At 41.5% G+C, this 19,839-nt stretch overlaps 1 protein-coding gene across 1 annotated transcript in view; it reads right to left on the minus strand.

Moving 5' to 3' along the window:
* Window positions 1-4,731, minus strand: part of pde2a (phosphodiesterase 2A) — a 122,394-nt gene extending 117,663 nt beyond the window's left edge. The window contains exons 1-2 of the mRNA XM_008301684.1: window positions 4,586-4,731; window positions 4,208-4,298 (exon numbers count right to left, since the gene is read on the minus strand). Coding sequence (XP_008299906.1) covers window positions 4,208-4,298; window positions 4,586-4,620 — 126 coding nt within the window. The 5' untranslated portion in view covers window positions 4,621-4,731. The remainder of the gene's footprint in view (window positions 1-4,207; window positions 4,299-4,585) is intronic.
* Between the last annotated feature and the right edge of the window lie 15,108 nt (window positions 4,732-19,839).

Raw genomic sequence — 19,839 nt, forward strand, 5'->3', positions numbered from 1 at the left:
TTGCCTGCCACTGCCGAGTGAGCGATCGATTCCAGCTTTCAGCGCAATCTCCGCTGCTGCAGCCGCTGCTTATGCATGTCACACCTCGCCTGTTATCAGCGAGCCCCTCGAGGTTTCGGAGCGGGAATCACGCCACATTATGAATGCTGCTCCCAGTTTAAATCTAGCCACCATTGATCTAGACAATAAAACTGAGAGATGAAGCGCACACCTGGGGGTGGAACTTTGTGACTGACAGTATCTGGAGCTCCATATGACCACAATACTATGTATGAAACAGGTTAAGCAAAAAAAATAAAAAATCTAAATTTGTATTGGCATCATCGAAATGTAGCCTAGTTCGTCATTGGAGATTTTGATGCATGTAAATGGTGCAACAATTATGCAAAAGTCATCTTCTCCTCTGTCACTGTGCTTTGTTATGTGTGTGCACAGGTTCCCTATGCTCTGCTTAAGGACTTTTTTACAGAATTATGTAGGACTGAGGTATAATTTGGGGCATGCAGCACCCCGGTAGCTCAACTGGACAAGACACGACCCACAAACGGGGCCATAGTTCCCGACGCAGCGGTCGGGAATCAACTTCCCGTCTCTCTCCACTGCTCTGATAAATAAAGGCAAAAGCCAAAAAAGAAAAAAAAACTGTATTTGGAGCATGCAACTGATGTGACCTGCTGTGTTGCAGCTACATGAAAAACACAGGCCCTCAAGATATTGTCACTGCAATGTGTGAGTCCACTTGAATCTTCACAGAGCAGACTACTCCTGCAGGTTTTAAGGGTCGTGTGTTACAGTGGTTATCTGCTAGTGCCAAATGAGTTCCAATCCATTTTCCCTGTAGTGGCTCCTACGCCACTTCACACATCCTACAGTAGCACACTACCTACATAGGTCACCAGTCATCTGCTACCATTAGAGATAATTTGTTTCAATCTTAATGGTCCCCAGTGCTGTGTGTACTTGATTGAATATCAAGCTTTGTAGCTGCTGCTGCATGTCAGGCTGCTGGTATACTCACATTAAGGATAAAAGCCGAGTAGACAAGAAGGAATAAATACACACTGGAGGTTTCACACAAGGCTGAAATGGTCACATTAGATCTGAAGGACTAAATTGTTGCTTCCTCGTGTCTCCCTTTAAACTGAAAATGTTAGATATTAGTGGGAGCGCCACTAGTTTATTGCATCTGACTCTGGCTGCTGTAGATGCTGTTTTTTGATCAAGCTTTGCCAAAAATGTTTATTACATTTATCAAATGCTAATTTATTTTTGGAGAAGTAGCTAGGGGTTGGGGGAAAATACATTTTAGACTAATACTGAAAAAAAAGTCAGAGCTTTTTCCAAATTCTCTACATCAGACTATATGAAAAAACAAAATGTAAACACGCACAGCCTGCTGCTTGTACAATAACAAGGGAAAGACACCATTAGAGTGAGAGATGAAATGATACAGAGAGGTGCTAACCACCAAGTGAAACTGTTTTCTGTAGTCGTAAAATCAATATCTTTGTTGTCAAATCACATTAAGCATCCTATCACCAGGACAGGCCTGCACATGTGGGCAAACAGGCTGAATTCAACTAATGCAATAGTCATCGTGTTTTTATTCCCGTAAGAAAAAAAATTGTCTCTTTATGTTCCTCCAGCAGTGAGGTCAGAGCGCAGAGCCTCCCATCTGTCTCCAAACTGAAAAATATAACACTACAGAGCGTAAACTTTAGTAGGCTAAACCTACTCCATCCGGCAGAAACACTTTGATGTCATTAAGGTCAAGCTATTCGGGACTCTCACAGACACAAAACACCCAAACACATACACACAAGGGTAATTACGCACCTTGTGTTTGTGTTGGTGAAGTTTAAATGGGCTTTTTCCACCTAAGCATTCAGCAAAGAATATTCCTTTGCTTTCAACTCGCACACATCATCTTTGGATAAATGAGAGAAAAATGTGGAGACATCTGTGCTGACAAAATGATGAGGATGACAGTTAACTAGGAGCTGGAGGAGGGGAATCAAGACCACACACCTGTCCCCAAGTGTTGCATCTGATGTCTTTTTTTTTTTTTTAGGTGCACACACACTTGTGGAGACTCACACAGACACGCATGTAAACATCACATCTGTGAGACTTTAGTATTAGTGAATACAAAGAGCTATTAAACAGCAATCATTTATATTGACACACAGGATCCCAGAAGAGTATATACATGTGTATACATACACACACAGGATCCACAAACACCTTTCCCCCTCCTCAATATTTGAGTTTTTGTGCAACTACGCAGTGTCTCCCTCGCAAACACAGGCACAGAAGCACCACCCCGATTCCCTGACGAATTAATCCTCACATCTGTTCTGCTGGAGACTGAGAAGAGATTAACCTGCTGTTTTTACTGCCTCACTGCCTCACACGCTCGCATTTGACTCCGATACTGTAAAAACGTACAAATGTGCAGAATCAGATCATTGCAGAGATGCAAAAACAGCATTACTGGAGAGGGATGTGCTTCCTTTCATAGACATATTTGTCATATGCTGTTGAATCACAAAGTAAGAGTTGCCACAAACCCTTTTGTGGACCCACAGAGACAAAACTACAAAAACCTCACTGATCAGGAAAATAAATGAGAAGCGTTTGTGTCCCTCTAAACACACCTTTGAGATCTAAACAGATGTCATTCTTTCAGGTCGCCCTTGGCGGTGGTGGTGGTGCTGCACACGCTGCGTGTTCACCAGCAGTCAAATCACAGGCAGCATTACAGCGAACAACCAGCCATCAGCAACAAACCATTTAAAAACACACACAGGTTTGTAAGAGAGGAATGCAGCCAGACTAGACTTTCAGCAGCATAACACAACTGCGGAAATACACACGTGGAGGGTTGACATTAGAACTGTAACAACAGAAACACAAACAAGGATGTGGAGACATACACAAACATGTACAAGGGTGAATAAATGAAAGAAATCACAACTAAATATCTAAAGGATGATAATTATGGGAAAACACATGCCGAAAAATGTATTATGCTACACACAACCTTTAAATACATGCATATATGCACTGGGTCTTTGCCTTGCAACACACTGACAGTGATTGATGAATAAGTATTTTGTATACCGTTTATCGCTTTCTTTAAAAATCGCAATGATAGGTGTGTGAGGGTCTCTTGTGTGTGCACACGTGCCTCCATATCTGAGCATATACATGTCTAGGTAATTGGATCTGAGCGCAACATGTCGACACTGGCAGCCAATCAAGCATTTTTTCTATTTAGCTGCCAACATTAAATCCCACTGCAATATAAATCACAAACACACACACACACTCGTGCTGCTACGTGGCACGTGCAAAGATACAAGAGAGCACCAATTCAAAATTTTATGTATCTGCTTGTACGTCATAAATCATATGAATTCAAACGAAGGCGCAAAACAGACCGAAACAAGGCGCAGGAAGGTAAAGATGGACAAGAACGAAATGAGGTTTACTGATCTGAGGACCACAAGAACAAAAGGCATCAATTTGGCTGCAAAACGTAGCAGCTTTAAACACGTACGCAAATAAGATTGGTGATGCACGAGCACCCAAACACAAAATGTCACTGTCTTTAAATTTAATTTCTGTGTTGTATTTTTCCGTCTATTATCTGATCCCTCTCTCTCACACACACACACACGCACACACACGCACACACACGCGCACACACACACACAGAAGCCCTGGGGAAGTAATAAGTGTCTCACTGACTCAATCAACAGAGAAACACCAAAAGCTGCAGCAACAGGAGTCAGAACTTACCTCCTCCAGAGAAAAGTTCATCGTTCTCAAAAACAAGAACAGAAAAAGAGGGGGATGATATGAGTCAGAGAGGAGGACAGAAGAGTGTGAGGACGGAAGAAAATTGCTCCTCAAAAGGGATGTTGAGTGATTTTACATGTGGAAAACCAGGGGAGTGGAGGAAAACGTTGAACATTTGTCACCTGTTGTTACAGAGTCGATCAAAGAGGATGCCAAAAAAAAATTTTTGAAAGGAAGAAAGAACAGAAGAGGGCAGAGGGCATCAAGCATATAGCATCCTGTTTTTCAGACAGTGTAGGCAAGAGAGGAAGAGAAGAGAAGAGAAGAGAAGAGAAGAGAAGAGAAGAGAAGAGAAGAGAAGAGAAGAGAAGAGAAGAGAAGAGAAGAGAAGAGAAGATCCTACCTGGAGTTGTTCGGACAACGTGGTGGACTGTCTGGTAGTCAGGGCTGGAGCTGAACTCTCCTCAGGACGCAGAAACACTTGCTGACCACGTCTGCGGGCATCAAAAACAACAGTCAGGACCTCTGTGTGTCTGTGTGTGTTTGAGCTGTCTGCTGTTCACACATGAAATCAAGTGTCTGAGCGATAAGCTGCTGGAAAAAGAGCACTTTGACACACACACACACACGCACACTTAGAGTGAACAATTTATCTATCTGAGGAGTGCAGGAATTTAAAGGTGTGTGTGAGGGAATGTAGGGGAAAAGGTGTGCGTGTGTGTGCGTGTGTGTAGGTGTGTGTGTGTGTGTGTGTGTGTGTGTGTGAGTGTGAAGTCCTTACAGGTCCTTTCCTTTTTTCCTCTCGAGCGCAGTCATGTCATCTCCACCTGTCGTACGCAGAGAGAGCGCTGGAGTCACACACACATTCACACACACACGGCGACGCACCGATGCACACACTGGCGCTGGCAGGCTCAGACGCACACTGGCGCGCTAACACCACGAGCTGCAATGCATAGAGCCGGCAGTGAACACAGTCCCTCCTCCTCTCTCCACTCTCTCCTCCCACCTCCCTCTCTCGCTCGCTCGCTCTCTCTCTCTCTCTGTCTGTCTTTCTCTCTATCTCTCTCTCTCTCTTTCTCTCTCTCTCTCTCTTTCTCTGTTCCTCCTCTGGGTCTTACTGCCTCACTCAACCCTCCCCATCTTTCACCTCCCCACTGTCAGTGCGTACGCGAGCAGGGAACCAAAAGCACTCAGGTACTGTACACGCTGGACTCACTTTGACTGTTTATTGTGAGGAGAGAGAAAATATGGACTTTTTTTTATTATTTAAGAAGACATCACTTTGTGTTTGTTCAAACATTTAAAATCATGCCTTCTTGACCTCTTATGTCATCTAAATTAAAAATTCCCTCAGGTCAAAATCAATACTTGATGATAACACGTCTGTAGGGTTTTGATAGTGATGAACCTCTACAAACTGGATAAACCAAACGACATTAAAGGGCATAGCATGAGAGAACAATAAAGAGCAGCCGACCAGCAATGAGTGTTTCGTTCCAGAGCTCCAGATTTTACTTATGTCCACACAAAAAATACACAGCTCACCAAAACCAGCAGGACAAAGGAGTCACCAAGGTGCAGTGGATTGTGGCAAATTGCAGCAGCAGAGTGAGAGCCTCAACCTGACCCCCTCCTTCTCACACCCCGCACTGATCGCTCACCTGGCCTTTATACAAAGTCTCCTCCCACCCCAGTGACACTGTGACCTGCCCACATTTAAAACACACACACACACATATATGTTTATATAATTTAAGACCATTTACACTTAAAATACACAATGCAAATGACTACAGTCTGATACAAATGAAAGAAAACACCAAATAAACTTCCTTATCAGCCTAATCAGATAAGTGGTAACTGCTGGCATCCTGCAGCCACATCTTCATGTGTGCTCTCCATGAAAACACGTCCCTGGAGTGGATCTCAAAGAGAGAGCAGATAACAAGCGTCTTTTCACACAAAACGAAATAATAAATGAACTTGCTGCATCTGTCTGTGTTAGACACAATGTGCATGTGTGCTCCTCTTTCACCTTAGTGAGGAGGATGCTTCCCAGCTCCCTCACAACATCTGTACGGTGTTTTTTCTATGTTGGAAGCAGCATGAGAGTCAAAGCCATGGCTGAGTGTTTCCACCATAAAACTGCAGTGTACCAAGGACAGTCTCAAAAACACAGATTCAGACTATCAAGGTTTTATATGTAACAAAGAACCAATCCTGCAGAGCCAAGCTTTCCATCTCATTATTCTTCGCCTGGTTTGAACATCTATGGCTGAACCACTCCAATATAACTTGCAAATGTGCAGCACAGGGTGGTTTTACAGAGTTGACTTGTAGGTGAGCTGGTGTGCTCGAGCTGCAGTCAGTGAGGAGGGGTGCATGGAGAGAGAGGTGGGGACTTTATTGACATGATATCAATGAATCAATTAATTTTCTAGTCACAATTTACAACCATGTCTATTCAAAACACACAATACATGTACTCAAGAAGGTATTTATTATTAATAGGTGGGCATCAAAAATTAGTCACATCCTTCTACATTACTCCTACATTATTCTATCCTATCAGCCATTTGTGGGAATTATTAGCCTATGAATTCTTGAGTTAAAGAAAAGAAGAAGAAAAAACGTTTTGTGAGTTCACCACAAAAGACTAATCAGTTCATCCTTGAGTCCAAGTCAACGTTTGAGCCAAATTTAAAGAAATTCCCTAAAGGCATTCAGGAGATATCGCGTTACTGAGACGAGGACGAATGTATGTAGGGACGGACAAACCAAAAATAAAACACCTCCAGCCTGTCGCCGGCACAGAGGTATTACGAAACAGGATAAATTCCTCGAAAATAAATCCTGAAAATCTAAAGCCAAATGAACCCTACTTTATCCTTACAACCGGCTTAAAAGAAACACAGTGACACACAAGGCATCTTCATCCCCATAGCTCCATACATTTAATCAGCTGACAGATTCATCATATGTGCCTCAAACTGCGGCAGGAAGACTCCCGTGTGGCGCTGACAGCTGACTCTCAGAGGTGACATTGGTAGTGACAGGACATTTAGCATGAAGGTATTCAACAGGTTGACTAGGTCTGTCTCATGTAGTCCATCAGTCTGACACACACAACCTCAGAGTCATTTACTAAAAACAAACTAGCCAGCAGCAACGCACAAAGTCATGTCAAATCACAATGAAAACCTATTTAACAGTGAGCAGAGGATTCTTGTGATTTTCTAAGGACGTATTGTGGCCGAGGATAAGAGCATCATCCTGCACCATACTTTCTCAAAAGGTTGATGTTTTTGAATGTAGAAGAATATTGACTGAGCAGAGATTTGAAGCTATCACAGACAAACAGGCACACTGTGGGATTACAGCAGACTAATGAACAAATGAAGTAAGCCGCTTCGGTTCAAATGCTGAAAATTGGCCTGACTGCGAGAAGATAATGTTAATTGTTTGGAAAAACAATCAAAAACTAGGTTTTGTTGTGACGTGATCACTGGAGGCTGAAATTGCCTGAAATAAATGATGGATCTTTGGAAATTGAGGAGGAAAATTGAAAGAGAACTTTAAGCACTCCTACAAAATCACATTGATCAGCGACTAATTAGATTCTTTGCCAGATTATAACACATTTTTACCAATTTTTACAAAACCACACATGTATTCTGTAGGTGTAATAAGCTTTCTCTAATGCATAAACTGTACATTGTAGCTGCGATATTTTCTATACTGTGGGACAATATTACAAATTTGTTGTTGCACCTAAATTTAAAATCTGGTCAGCCTGAGACCTTTAAAACACAAAGAGGCAAGTAGAGGTAGAGAGTTTACAAGGGCAGCTAGTCAGAGGTCGACTCTGAGTTCATGCAGTCATGTTGAGGTGAGTGTGCTTTGCTATAAAATGCTGTAATATCCCAGGAAACCCTGAGGCTGCCTGTTTTGTAAACACGGTGAAAGGTTATTCCGGTGCAGCTGAACCTCAGACTGTATTGACCAGCGTTGGCTAATAGCAGCAAAAATACACAGAGAGATAATCAGCACTGCACACAGTTCATATTATCAATTCTGCACTGTGTCAGTCACAGAGAGAGCTCACATGAACACACACACACACACACAAGCAGGAGAGCAGACCCTTACATATACTCAGAACAACACAAGCAGCCCGGAAAGTACAAACACGCACCTGAAAATAGGTTAGTTCAAAGCAAATGCTCCTCAAAGACTGTCTCTCTTCATCTGCTGTGGACTCAGTGATCTAGATTACCTTCTACACAAACACACACACGCACACACACACACTGCTGAACATCCTTGATGCCGTAGCTTTGCTGAAAAGAGTATCGATCCTGAGTTTGTGATTAAAAACGGGTCTGTCGTCGCCGCTCAAATGCAATCAACACTCGAACCCACCCAGTGATCACTCACTCGCTCAAATGCTCTTTCACACTCGCACACACAAAGTGTTGCAGCATGAATAAATACAGTGCAGGAGCGCATAATTAGCAGCATGTGCATCTGGAATGTGATGGAGGTCCAGTCAGTAACCTTGGTCTGATATATGTGTGGATCAAGTGTGTGTGTTGTCGACTGCGATGGGATTTTATGCATGTATACGATGTCCATAAAAAATGGTGATTGAATGCACATATGTCCTGAAATCTGTTAGTGTGTGTATGTGTGTTTGTCCTGACTCCTATAAAGCAGCAGAGTGATTGAAAGCTCCAAATGGTAAAGGTACACTCAGGGGAATAGGGCTAATCTACATAATGGTGGAGCTATATTAACAGCATCCTGATGCATGCACACACACACACACCACACACACACTCAAACGCGCACACACCCAGGTGTCAACTGAGTGGGAGTCGTTCTCATCCCCCACACCGGCAGTTTTCTTCCTGCTGATCTGACTGAGCCATAAAAAGGACCCAAGCAGAAAAAAAACCCCAAGAAAATAACAGTTAAGACAAAGGTCTATTTTTCACTCGCTCTTTTTTTAACAGTACGGTTAGAATGCTAATTAAGTTTTCATGCATTTTTATGGTCATCATACTTGTGATCGCATATGCTGATCATAATGACCTTCCAGCTGACAGATTACTGCTGCTGCACAGATACATTACAGACATTTCATTGTTTATTTCTTGTCTAAAATCAAGAGAATCCACTGCATTTTCTGAGCAACCATTGTCCAAAACCACATTAGCGTCTCTTTCACTGCAACCCCATCTCAGCTTGAAAGGGATCGGCTAATCCATTGACATCGTTTCCTGTGGAACAATGGTGGTTCCCATCTTAAGGTGGCCACTTCAGAAATGAGCTCAGCTTGATGAGCAATGTGCATTTGGGAAAATGCTTCTGCTGGGTGAGGAGCCGGAGAAGATAAAGAGAGGCATTACGCAGGGGGAATAAACGGTGTGGATTGTTAGACTGGATCAGGGATCAGTATGAGGTATTCTGATGAAAGTCTGATGAGGACATTCTTAAAAAGGATCCTAATTCACAAAGCGAACACAGCGAGAAGCACTACTGTGCAGATCAAAATCACACCTATAAAACGTAACATTTATAAAGTCTTCATGCAATGTGTAATGATAGCCTACTTCATGTTCAATCCAATTAGATACATCGGTTGCACACATATATTGACCTATCGTAGATGTATCGGCATCAGCATATATGTTTTCATTCAACCTTTATGTAAGTCTCCAGGAATCTGTTGTCTGATATGCACTGATGCAAACAGTTTTCATGCAGAAAAAAAAAACTTGTGGTAATTTCTAGGCAGTGTCATCACATAGTTTGTCCTGCAGAGCGACTTTCACTTGTTACACATACTGTATATGTAAAGAATATCCACCAAAACATAGATATCAGAATTTCTCCCTCCCTAAAAATCCATATTAGCATCAGCCTCAAGAAAATCTAGTCATGGTCAGGCTCTATTTTATACCTTGGTTTGCCCAATATACAGGTTAGCCACTGAATCAACCGGTAAATAGGTGGAAAATTCCTTATTAAGTACTATAAAATTGAATTTATTAATAGATTTGATGATTTATCAAATGTGACCCATCTGCATGAAATCAGTCGCATTGTGCCTGATGGTATTTGACAGCAATATGGAGCATAATATTACACTCTGTAATATTGTATGTTTTCTACATGTAGAAAACAACTAAACGGACTGATCTAAGTAATAAACCCAAAATCAATATTTTATCATGTTTTAACAAAATTCAGGCTGTATCTCCAATATAGCCTAAGGCACAATGCGACTTGATTTTGTGCAGATGGGTCACAAATGAGAATGTCAATGCAAGATCTACCTATTCTCAGACTCATACAGAGCATATAGTAGATGCATACAGATGAGTACCAAATTAAAGGAAAAATCGACCCTCAAGGTCTTCGTAAGGTGTTCAGCTATTAGTGCTGCCCGAACAGCTTCAATGCACCTTGGCATTGATTCCCCAAGCTCCTAACTCTACTGATGGGATGAAATACCATTCTTCCAAGAGACATTCCCTCATTTGGTGTTTTGAGGATGGCGCTGTCTCACATGTTGTTCAAAATCTCCCATAAGCGTTCAGCTGGGTTGAGATTAGGTGACTGTGAAGGCCACAGCATATGAGTCACATTTTTCTCGTTCTCATTAAAACATCCAGTGACCCTTCGTGTCCTACAGATGGAGAAATTATCATCCTGGAAGAGACCACTCCCATTAGGATAGAATTGTTTTATCACAGGATAAAGGTGATCCCTCAGAATAACTTTGCATTGATTTGCAGTGACCCTTTCCTCTAAGGAGACAAGTGAATCCAAAGCAGGATAGAGCAACGGGATCCCCTTGCTGTAGGGGTCAAAAGTTCACGTTTTTTTCTTTCACTTGTCAACTGTTTGTAGAACAGTGCAGCATTGTGTCATTACTTAATCAGTCTGTGTCTATAGGACGATGTGGAACTGAGAAAGAAAAAAAAAAGGTTGTGGTGTGATTCCTGCTGGGGCTGTCAGCATTGACAATTTATGCTGTCACAGAACTGTAAAGTGCCTAGGTTAAAAGTATTACACCACATGGTGTACGGCTAACAGCCTACCAAAAGGTGTGTGTGTGTGTGTGTGTGTGTGTGTGTGTGTGTGTGTGTGTGTGTGTGTGTGTGTGTGTGTGAAGTACTTAACCTTATTGTTACTCACTACCAATTTCCTTAAACAACACAAGCAGTAAAACAACAGCAGGAAAGCGACAATGACACGCCCTACAATGGAAAGTCACGCAGACATACGCAATCACACACATACTTAACAGCCAGCTGTACTGTTTGTATTGATAACCTATTTCAACAGTGCGCTGGTTAGCCTGACTCTGTGGGGCAGAGCACTTGGAAACACTGAATTCGCAACAAGCATCAATAACGCTGCAAATAGGATGTAGGAAAAGCCACTTAGAAAACTCACACATTACATATTTCTCCTCGTGCTCAACAACTACTGACAACTTCATAAAAAGACAAGTTGTTGCACACTGAAAATGAGGAAAATTGTACTTGTTTCAATGTCTGACACAAACTGCCGTAACTTTGTAGCCCCTAAGACCTTTTTTTGTATGCAGTTGATCAAATATGAATTGATCAAATTATCTGAATATTAAAGTGTTTCGTAGGCAAAGGGCTTGAAATTAGTCAAACTTTCCAGCGTCCCTGAATTTCAAGGTTGTTGCGTGGGAGTTATTCTGTCCCTTAAAAATCCAGCTCCACTCCATCACTAAAGCAGCTATACACTGTATCATGACCTGCAGAATAATCCACACAATGGGCCTTTCTGAACTCTATTCATCAGAAACCACAAAGCGAGGCTGCCTGATGACTGTGATGTGACTTCATTTGTTGGCAACCTGAAAGGTTTATAAGCCAGTTTCCATACCAACATGTGATGTCTGACTGAGTGCAGACATATGAAAAAACAGGAGAGGGGACCTTACTGTTACATAGAAATCTCTGTATAGTTCTCTGTTTAGTTTCATGCTGAGCGATACAATGGCTCTACCCCGCTACACCTGCAAGTGTGTGTGTGCAGGACACACTTTGAAGTCATCATTACCTCAAAGTGTATTTGCGAACACGTAGATTGTGTATTTGAGACGTACACCTATCTGACATATAAAATTCACGGGGAAGGTACATGGGATCAGATAGGAACAGCTGGTTAACTGTGTCAGGTCTGAGTTTGCTTCTGACTGATGCGTCACTGTCTGAAATCCAGCTGTCTGTCTGTCGAGTGAGCTTTGTGAGCAAATAAATTTGCAAAGCAAAGAGCTTTAACACTCAAAGGGAGAAAAATGTAGAGGGGCTCTGTGATGCTCAACGCTGTCAATTTGCTGAGCATGTGGAATAATGATAAAGCTGCCAGGAAGATGTTTCTAAACATGAGATGTAATACAAAAGTGAACCGGACAGGTTTGTTTTTTGAGGCCTCCGGCAACCAAACGGACACATGCACCGCTTTGTTCTTTGGTATTGTTCTTTGATCAAAATGTCATGACTTCAGTGACCTTTATGTAAGAACGGGAGTGACCCTGATGTGAGGCCTCACTCTGTGACTGTAATTGTTTCTTGGACTTTATAACTGATGCTTTGATCCATGGGAGGGTCACCGTCGCTGACTGATAATGGACAGAGGCTTCAAGTGGATTTACAGCAGCAACAACAGCAGCATCTTAATAATACAGGTAACATCAGACTACAGTCTTTCCCACCACATACTGTATATGTCTTTGCTCTCCTAAAAGGTTTAAGGACACATTTCTGTTGATGCTGATGTGCACCAATAAGTTAATCCTCTGAACTCCAATCAGTCTCAGGGCATTTTGGGCTCCTTTCACATTTTTATCCCACTGTGGGCTCATTTTTCATTGAATTATAAAGTCCTGCACCTCAATGGAAACAGCACAACCACTACTAGAAGTACAAAGAGGTCCATAAATTCATGACGGCACAGTTATCTTAAAAAAAAGGAGACGCTAAAAATTGAGCTCCTTTTATTTACTTATTTTACAAACATTGAAAAAAACCTGGAATCAACATGCACAGCAGTTTTCCAATGTCCATGTGTGCTACAAGTACTGAATAAAAATAGAGGGGTCCACATACGAAACATATTTGACCTCTTATACTTCAAATTTGTTTTCATTTTCAATTGAGACATATAGAATAAAGTGATTTGGATTTTTTTAAAGAATCACAATTTCAAGGTTAGATTTGAATTATTTTCGAAATAAAATCCCACAGGTGTCACAGGTGAGTAGGTTAAGGATCATTGGAAAGTTGAAAAGGTTTTTATAGTTTCTGATTCTGAGAAATTATCTTCTTCGAGCAACTTTTTTAAAGCTAAAATGCCTTTCAAACCCGCTGGCAGGTTTTGGGGTTAAAAAACGATAGAAGTGATGATTAACTGAGGACACACTTATCTGTAAGTCACCAAATTGTTTCTTAATTGTAGGACTGAAACTAAAAATTTACTCTGTCAATGTCTGCAATTTCATGGTTATTCATTTCTGTTATTAAACGTCAAAAAAAAAAAAAAAAGGCGTGGAAAATGTTCCAGGGTTTCAAACTGAAATTGTAAAAAAAAAAAAAGAAAGAAAAGAAATCAAAAGAAATCACATCAAAATGTCTTTGTGATCACTGAAATTCTCCAAGTTGTTTGTCTTTACCAATTTCCAATTATAGAAAACACAGAAAACAAGCAACTGACATCTGAAAAGCTGGAATCAATCAGTGCTGTTGATTTTCACTAATCGTGTTTGCGCGGCCTGTTTGCTTAAACTAACAAGAGTGTTTTTTTTAGGATTTACAATTGATACACAAGAGGTTGTTGGAAATGAGAATCCTTTTGTGAAGACGTGACGTATTGACACTCCAGCAACAATGTTTCCGGGTCAGAGCCGTTGCTGCTTCAGCTGAGGTGCTCATCTTTTTTCAACCTGCAGCAGTGCCAAGGCCCTTGTTGTTTGAATGCAGTCCCAATTAACTATTCAATTGTCATTCTACTGCTTCGCTTGCAATGTAGGCATTATATGTTGCCGAGGGACTAATTTTTCTCCATCAGAACAAACAAGGCTGCGATATGACTGCACTTGTGTCTGCTGATTTGTAGCTCACTAACTGACCCTCATTGTGCATCTTTATCAAAAACAATTTCACCATCTTCCTAACTCTTCTATAATGCATCGCCAGACCTATGTTTGTATTTGAGTAACTCTATTTCTGTAGCTAGGTGCAGGGCAGCAGATCATTATATGAAGAGTTAATTTGAAAAAACAAATAACTCCATCTTCAAAAACCTTCAGAAAATCCACTTTTCCATCGTCTACTTGAGACAATATCAAACTTAAGCTATCTCTGTTTTTGTCATGTCATTTCTACTGAGTCAAAGAATACATTTTCCAAAAATCTACAAAAATAGAGTTTTGCAAATTAACTCTTCTTATGTGAACTAACTTGACTAACAATCCAAAACATGGCTGCTGTGTATTCCATTTTTCATCTTCATTTAAACTTATACATGTACTTCATACAAGTTTCTTTTTTTAGGGACACTACAGCTTGACGATGACATATCATCTTTAGATGTCACTTAACTAACCAGCTTACTGCTTCTGACTCATTTCAATCTGATAAATCCTCTTTTTTCATGGATGGCTGGACTCCGCCCTTCATCATCTCACCTGGGAGAACAGCTGCAGCGTATTCCTGCTTTTGAACACTTAAAGGTTCCTCACTACATAAGGAAGCGATCTTGAAAAGGTTCACAGATTCCACTTTGCTTTTGGGATCTGAGGGAGCGGAATGGAGGCTGCAAGGTGGCTCGGTGGTTAGCACTGTTGTCTCACAGCTAGAAGATCCCCGGGTTGAATCCTGGTTAAGGAGTTTGCATGTTCTCCCTGTGCAGTGTAGGTTCTCACCAGGTTCTCCGGCTTCCTCCCACAACCCAAAAACATGCTGAGGTTGATTGGCGACTATAAGTGTCAGTAGGTGTGAATGTGAGTGTGCTTGGTTGTCTGTCTCTTAGTGTAGCCCTGTGATAGACCGGTGACCTGTCCAGGGTGTCCCCTGCCTTCATCCTGAGTCAGCTGGGATAGGCTGCAGCCGCCCCCCCCCGTGACCCTAGTGAGGATTAAGTGGTGAATAGATAATGGATGTACAGATGGATGGGAGCGAAATGGCAATTTTGTCACGTGTGCAGAAAGCAAGAATAATGTGTTTTGGAGATGAAACTCCTCCGTAAGGTAATGTCTCTCAGCATGTGTTTAATTGTGTCTCACAGGCTGGTTATGGGTGCAGACTGCTTGTGGTTATATTCATGTGGGGTGTGCAGATGTATTATGGGGTTTCTAACAATTCATCCACTATAAAAGGATCATCTGTTGAAACTAATGGTTTTACTAATAACAAATAAACACGTTCTTTACAGATGAGAAGCCATTTATGAGAAGAACATTTGTCGTTGCCATGTTGTGAAAATCCCTTTGGTTGGTCCTGCTCCTGTTTCACACTCACACTCTGTCACTCATCTTTGCAGTTCGCTTTTTTTTAATTGAACAGAAACACCTCTGTGATGGCTGCAGAGCCTCTGAAGCAAAAATCCATTTGTTAACAACTTATCAGCATTTACAGCTGCAGACCTATTTCCAATTACATCACAGAGCAGGTTTGTTACTTTCTGCGAAGCAATCATGGCTACAGTTACAAATGTTAGTATGTGATTAAGTTGTTTTTCTGTGTTTACAGTCTGCAGTTGTAACAGTAATGAATGAACTTTGGATCTGCAACTTGTTTCCAGGAGGTAAGTGGTCAAATAAGGCAATGATCCCACTTATTAAGGTGGACAAACATATAAATTAAAGGCCTAAGGGTGGACAAAAACCAGTGTGCTGTGTTTTTTTTCTTCTTCAAACCTCGTAATCTAAAGTTTGTTAGTGAAGGATTTACTAACCTTTATAAGCCTTTAATAGCGGTACAACAGCGGTCAGGAATGCCTAACAAAAAGTACTAGTACCTGCTCTTGCTCCGGCTTGAACATCCCCGAAAAAACAATGCCACCATAAATAGGTGAATTAAAACACGTGTTTGCGTCTGTGTTTATGTGTAACAGAGCTTCTGCTGTCATAGTTTGCTGCTTCCTTCCTGATCAGGAACACAGACACTTGGACTCACACACCCATTTCCTTCCTCCAGTAGTTGGTTATTGCTGTTCATGTCAGAGGTGAAAAAGTAAGCAGCGCGAGGAAGCAGGGATAAAATTTGTGGAATGGGGAAGAGAAACAAGATAGTGAAAGAAAAGATAGAAGACAGACAGATGAAGAATGAAGCAGAGACATGGAAGAAAAGTGGCAAAGCCGCTAATGGGAAGTGAAACGTTGCAGGGGAGCAACTCTGTGGGTCACCGCCACTGTAGCCTCCGGCAATGATCAGCCGAAACGCTTAAAAGGCGATGCAAAAGCTGTCGTTACATGAACATGCGCACGCTGACATGTGCTACAAAGAGTAAACTAACCAAGTGGAAAGTGAATGAGTCCTGCGGACAATCTCCTGCAGTGAGAAAGGTGGAAGAAATTAGAGCAAGGTCAAAAGATGGAGAGACAGAAAACAAAGATAGAGCAGCCTGGAGAGGGAGAGGGAACAAGAACAGGGATGGAGACAAAGAAAACACTGCAGCAGTAACAACAGCTGGAGAAATAAACTAAAAGAGAAAAAAAAAAAACAATACATGGGAGAAGTAAGCAGTGGCAGTGACAGAAAAAAGAAGACACAAACACTGCGGCAAACCAACAAAACTTCATCTTCCACCCTCTCGCACATCCGTTTCTTGTTTTTGCTGCTTTTTTCTTTTCCTTCTCTTAGCACAAAACTACCCAACAACTAATGAGGAGTGGGCGAGTCCGGCAGTACCAAACTGCGCTCTGCACTCAGTGTGCTTGTGTTTGTGATGTGTGTTTGGAAATGCAAAGTGAGGATCTGTGCCGTATTTGTGTATTTACATTTGCATGTGTTTGCATGCGTTAGTAGCAATCAGAACGGATGGAGACAATAATATCAGCCTATACTATCACCTGCACGCCCTTTTTCTCTCTTCATTTCTCAAATCTAGTTGGTTTCTCAATTCGACAAATGAGAACGCAGTATTAAGACTGTGGTATTGAAACAGACTGAATAGATGCTACAAGTGGTAATGACAATGTGGTGCGCATGTGTGTGTGTGTGTGTGTGTGTGTGTGTGTGTGTGTGTGTGTGTGTGTTTGTGTGCGTGAAATAGCCACACGGACTCCGATTTGTTGCTATGGCACCCCGTCTTCCTGAGGTGCAAAAATCACAGAACAATTTATACACACAATTTCCTCTCTATAATGAATCAGTGAATACACCGACCCTGACACACATACACACACACACTGGACGATGGATCACAACTAAACTCAAATAAGTGCAGTTATAAAAGAAAGAAAACCCTTGTTTTTTTTTTCTCCTACATACATACAGCACACTACAGTGCAGCTTTTTTAAAGACTAAAATGTCAAGCAAACATCCTACAGTACTGACAAAGTCAGTGTTTAAGCTGTCAGAGAGCAGAGAGTCACATTTACTTCACAGCTTAAGGAGAGAATTATTCACGTCCACAAAACTGACAGAGTTGCGTGCAAGGCTGTGGAAAAATCAGACGAGAATTCTGCTCAGAGTTCTCCTTACATGTAAAATAATGATGCAATGTGTTTTACAGCACAGATAGAAGCAGAGTGGAGTAAAGAATGAAACCAGGATGTTGTTAGGGTGTGTAATCCAAGTGAGGAGAGGTTTATGGCACCTTGACACCTTGAGATAAATCCAGAGCGCTTTGATAAGTAGTGGTGAATAGCAGTCGTAGTATTAGTACATGGAAAGGTGCTTTTATCGCAACGTCTCTCTCAGTAGCTGCAGTTTGCCCAGTCGTCACAATCATAAATTCTGATTTCATAAAAGGATGTTATATATTTCAATAACAATATGGCAAAGGGAAAAATAAATTACACGTTATAACCAGAAAACAAATTTTGCTACTGAGCTGAAGGTAGAGCCATTAATTAGTTGACAGAATGAAAATCATTTGAACTATTTCTGTTTTTTCAGGCTAAATTTAGGGCAAAAGTCTTCAAAAAAAAAAAAGAATATTTTCATTATTTTTTGTAGTTTTCTTTTGTTATCTGCTGGATAGACACAAAACAACATGAAAACGTCCCAGTTAGATTTGGTAAACTGCTATGAACACCTTTTATTATTTTCGGACATTTAATTAAACAAAAAAAGGTAAATAACTGGCAGTTTAATGAATATGAAAATAACGATTAGTTGTAGCTCAAACGCAATCGCCCGCATTATGATCAACTAATCATCTGTTGATTTTGTTTGCTGCAACAGCAGATGTGGGTGGTACAGCTGAAAACTCCACTGCCAGCAAAGAGGAGACAGACAAAAGAAAATATCAGTAAGACGGACAGTCTATTAGTTTGAGCACGACAGAAACGGAGCCAGTGCTTTGAAGCCGCGACACTGAGAGTCAACAGGTTAACACAGAGTCACAGTCTCCAGGACTGAATACACAATGGCAATTACACACTCCGCCCCGACACGACCGCTCATCCATGTCATGAACATGCATGACAAATGTGCACACACACCCTCAACACACATGCACATCCTCACCTATAAAAACAAACCTTAATCACACACGTTTGACCTTCATCCTCTTTGGCCTCTTCTTTCCTTTTCCCTCATATTTTCTCACTTGCCTTCTTCCTTCCTTCTTTTCTTTCTTTACTATTTTTTTCCCTTAAAAATACTTCCCCTTCTCACCTCTGATATCCTCTCTTGCTCCCTTTAATTCCACTTTTTTTTTCCTCCCCCCCATGCCGGTGCTGCAGGTTTGCAATGCCAAACAAATCAGTGCTGCTGTCAGAGTGCCCCCAAGTGTACAAATACCCAAACAACACTCTGCATATTGAGCAGCTGGACGCCCTGCCGAAGATGAGAGCTGCAAAACACATCAGTTGCATATCTGACTTAAAATATTCTTGAGCTGCATTTAAATTCAGTGCATAAGTGGGACGTATCTTTATCTTTTCTGACTTGTGACAGTGCCTTTCCTTTTTATCTCGTTTCTTTAATGCAAGTGCTTTGCATTTACTCAACATGAAGCAGTGAATCTGTAACCTTGAGTGGATGCCGTTAAAGTAAATTCCCCCTGCGACTGAACACACGGTGCGTCAGTGCTCTCATTCTCATTTGGATTATCGTCAGGTACGACCGCAACGCTCCCCCTGCCTCGTGAAGGCCGAGGACCAAAATGGGAACCAAGTTTTTGAATTTTCCTGACAATTTCTCTCAGGGGTGCTGTAATCATACAGCAGCCGCGGCAGAGCGGAAATGAAGAGCAACTTCTGCGCTGACTTCATCTGAATGCCCCGCATCAATTACAACATCACTCCACCTCCCAAACACAAACTTCAAAGTCTTACAAGTGTTCACCCTCTCTCTCCTTCTCCTACACACACACACACACACACACACACACACACTTACACATCTCTATAAGGAATACCAATGAGCTCATTGTTTCCATTTCAAAGGGAAGCATTGGGCCTAAAGAGGGTAAAAATTAAACACACCTGTCCCCCAAAAAACAGGATAAATAAGACAAAGAAAGGAAAAAGAACAACAAGACAAGAAAGGAGGAAGTCTAATCCATTGAGAGGCTACAGTGCCAACTAGGCCAGACTTATAGTACAGTGGTTCATTCATTCTTTCTGACTTTTTTCTAATTATTCTCTGGCCATGTTGCAGTCTCCTGATTTTAGTGGCATTTTCTCTTGCATGACTCTGATTGATTGTGACGTAAAGTACTCTAGCGTAAGACTGAGTGTGGTGCACGCGTGTGTAGAAGACTGACACATGAGTTTGTGCATTTAGGCTTATATTGTATATGCGTATGTA

The sequence above is a fragment of the Stegastes partitus genome, unplaced genomic scaffold (genome assembly GCF_000690725.1).
Source record: "Stegastes partitus isolate 25-593 unplaced genomic scaffold, Stegastes_partitus-1.0.2 Scaffold35, whole genome shotgun sequence".
Taxonomy (NCBI): Eukaryota; Metazoa; Chordata; class Actinopteri; family Pomacentridae; genus Stegastes; species Stegastes partitus.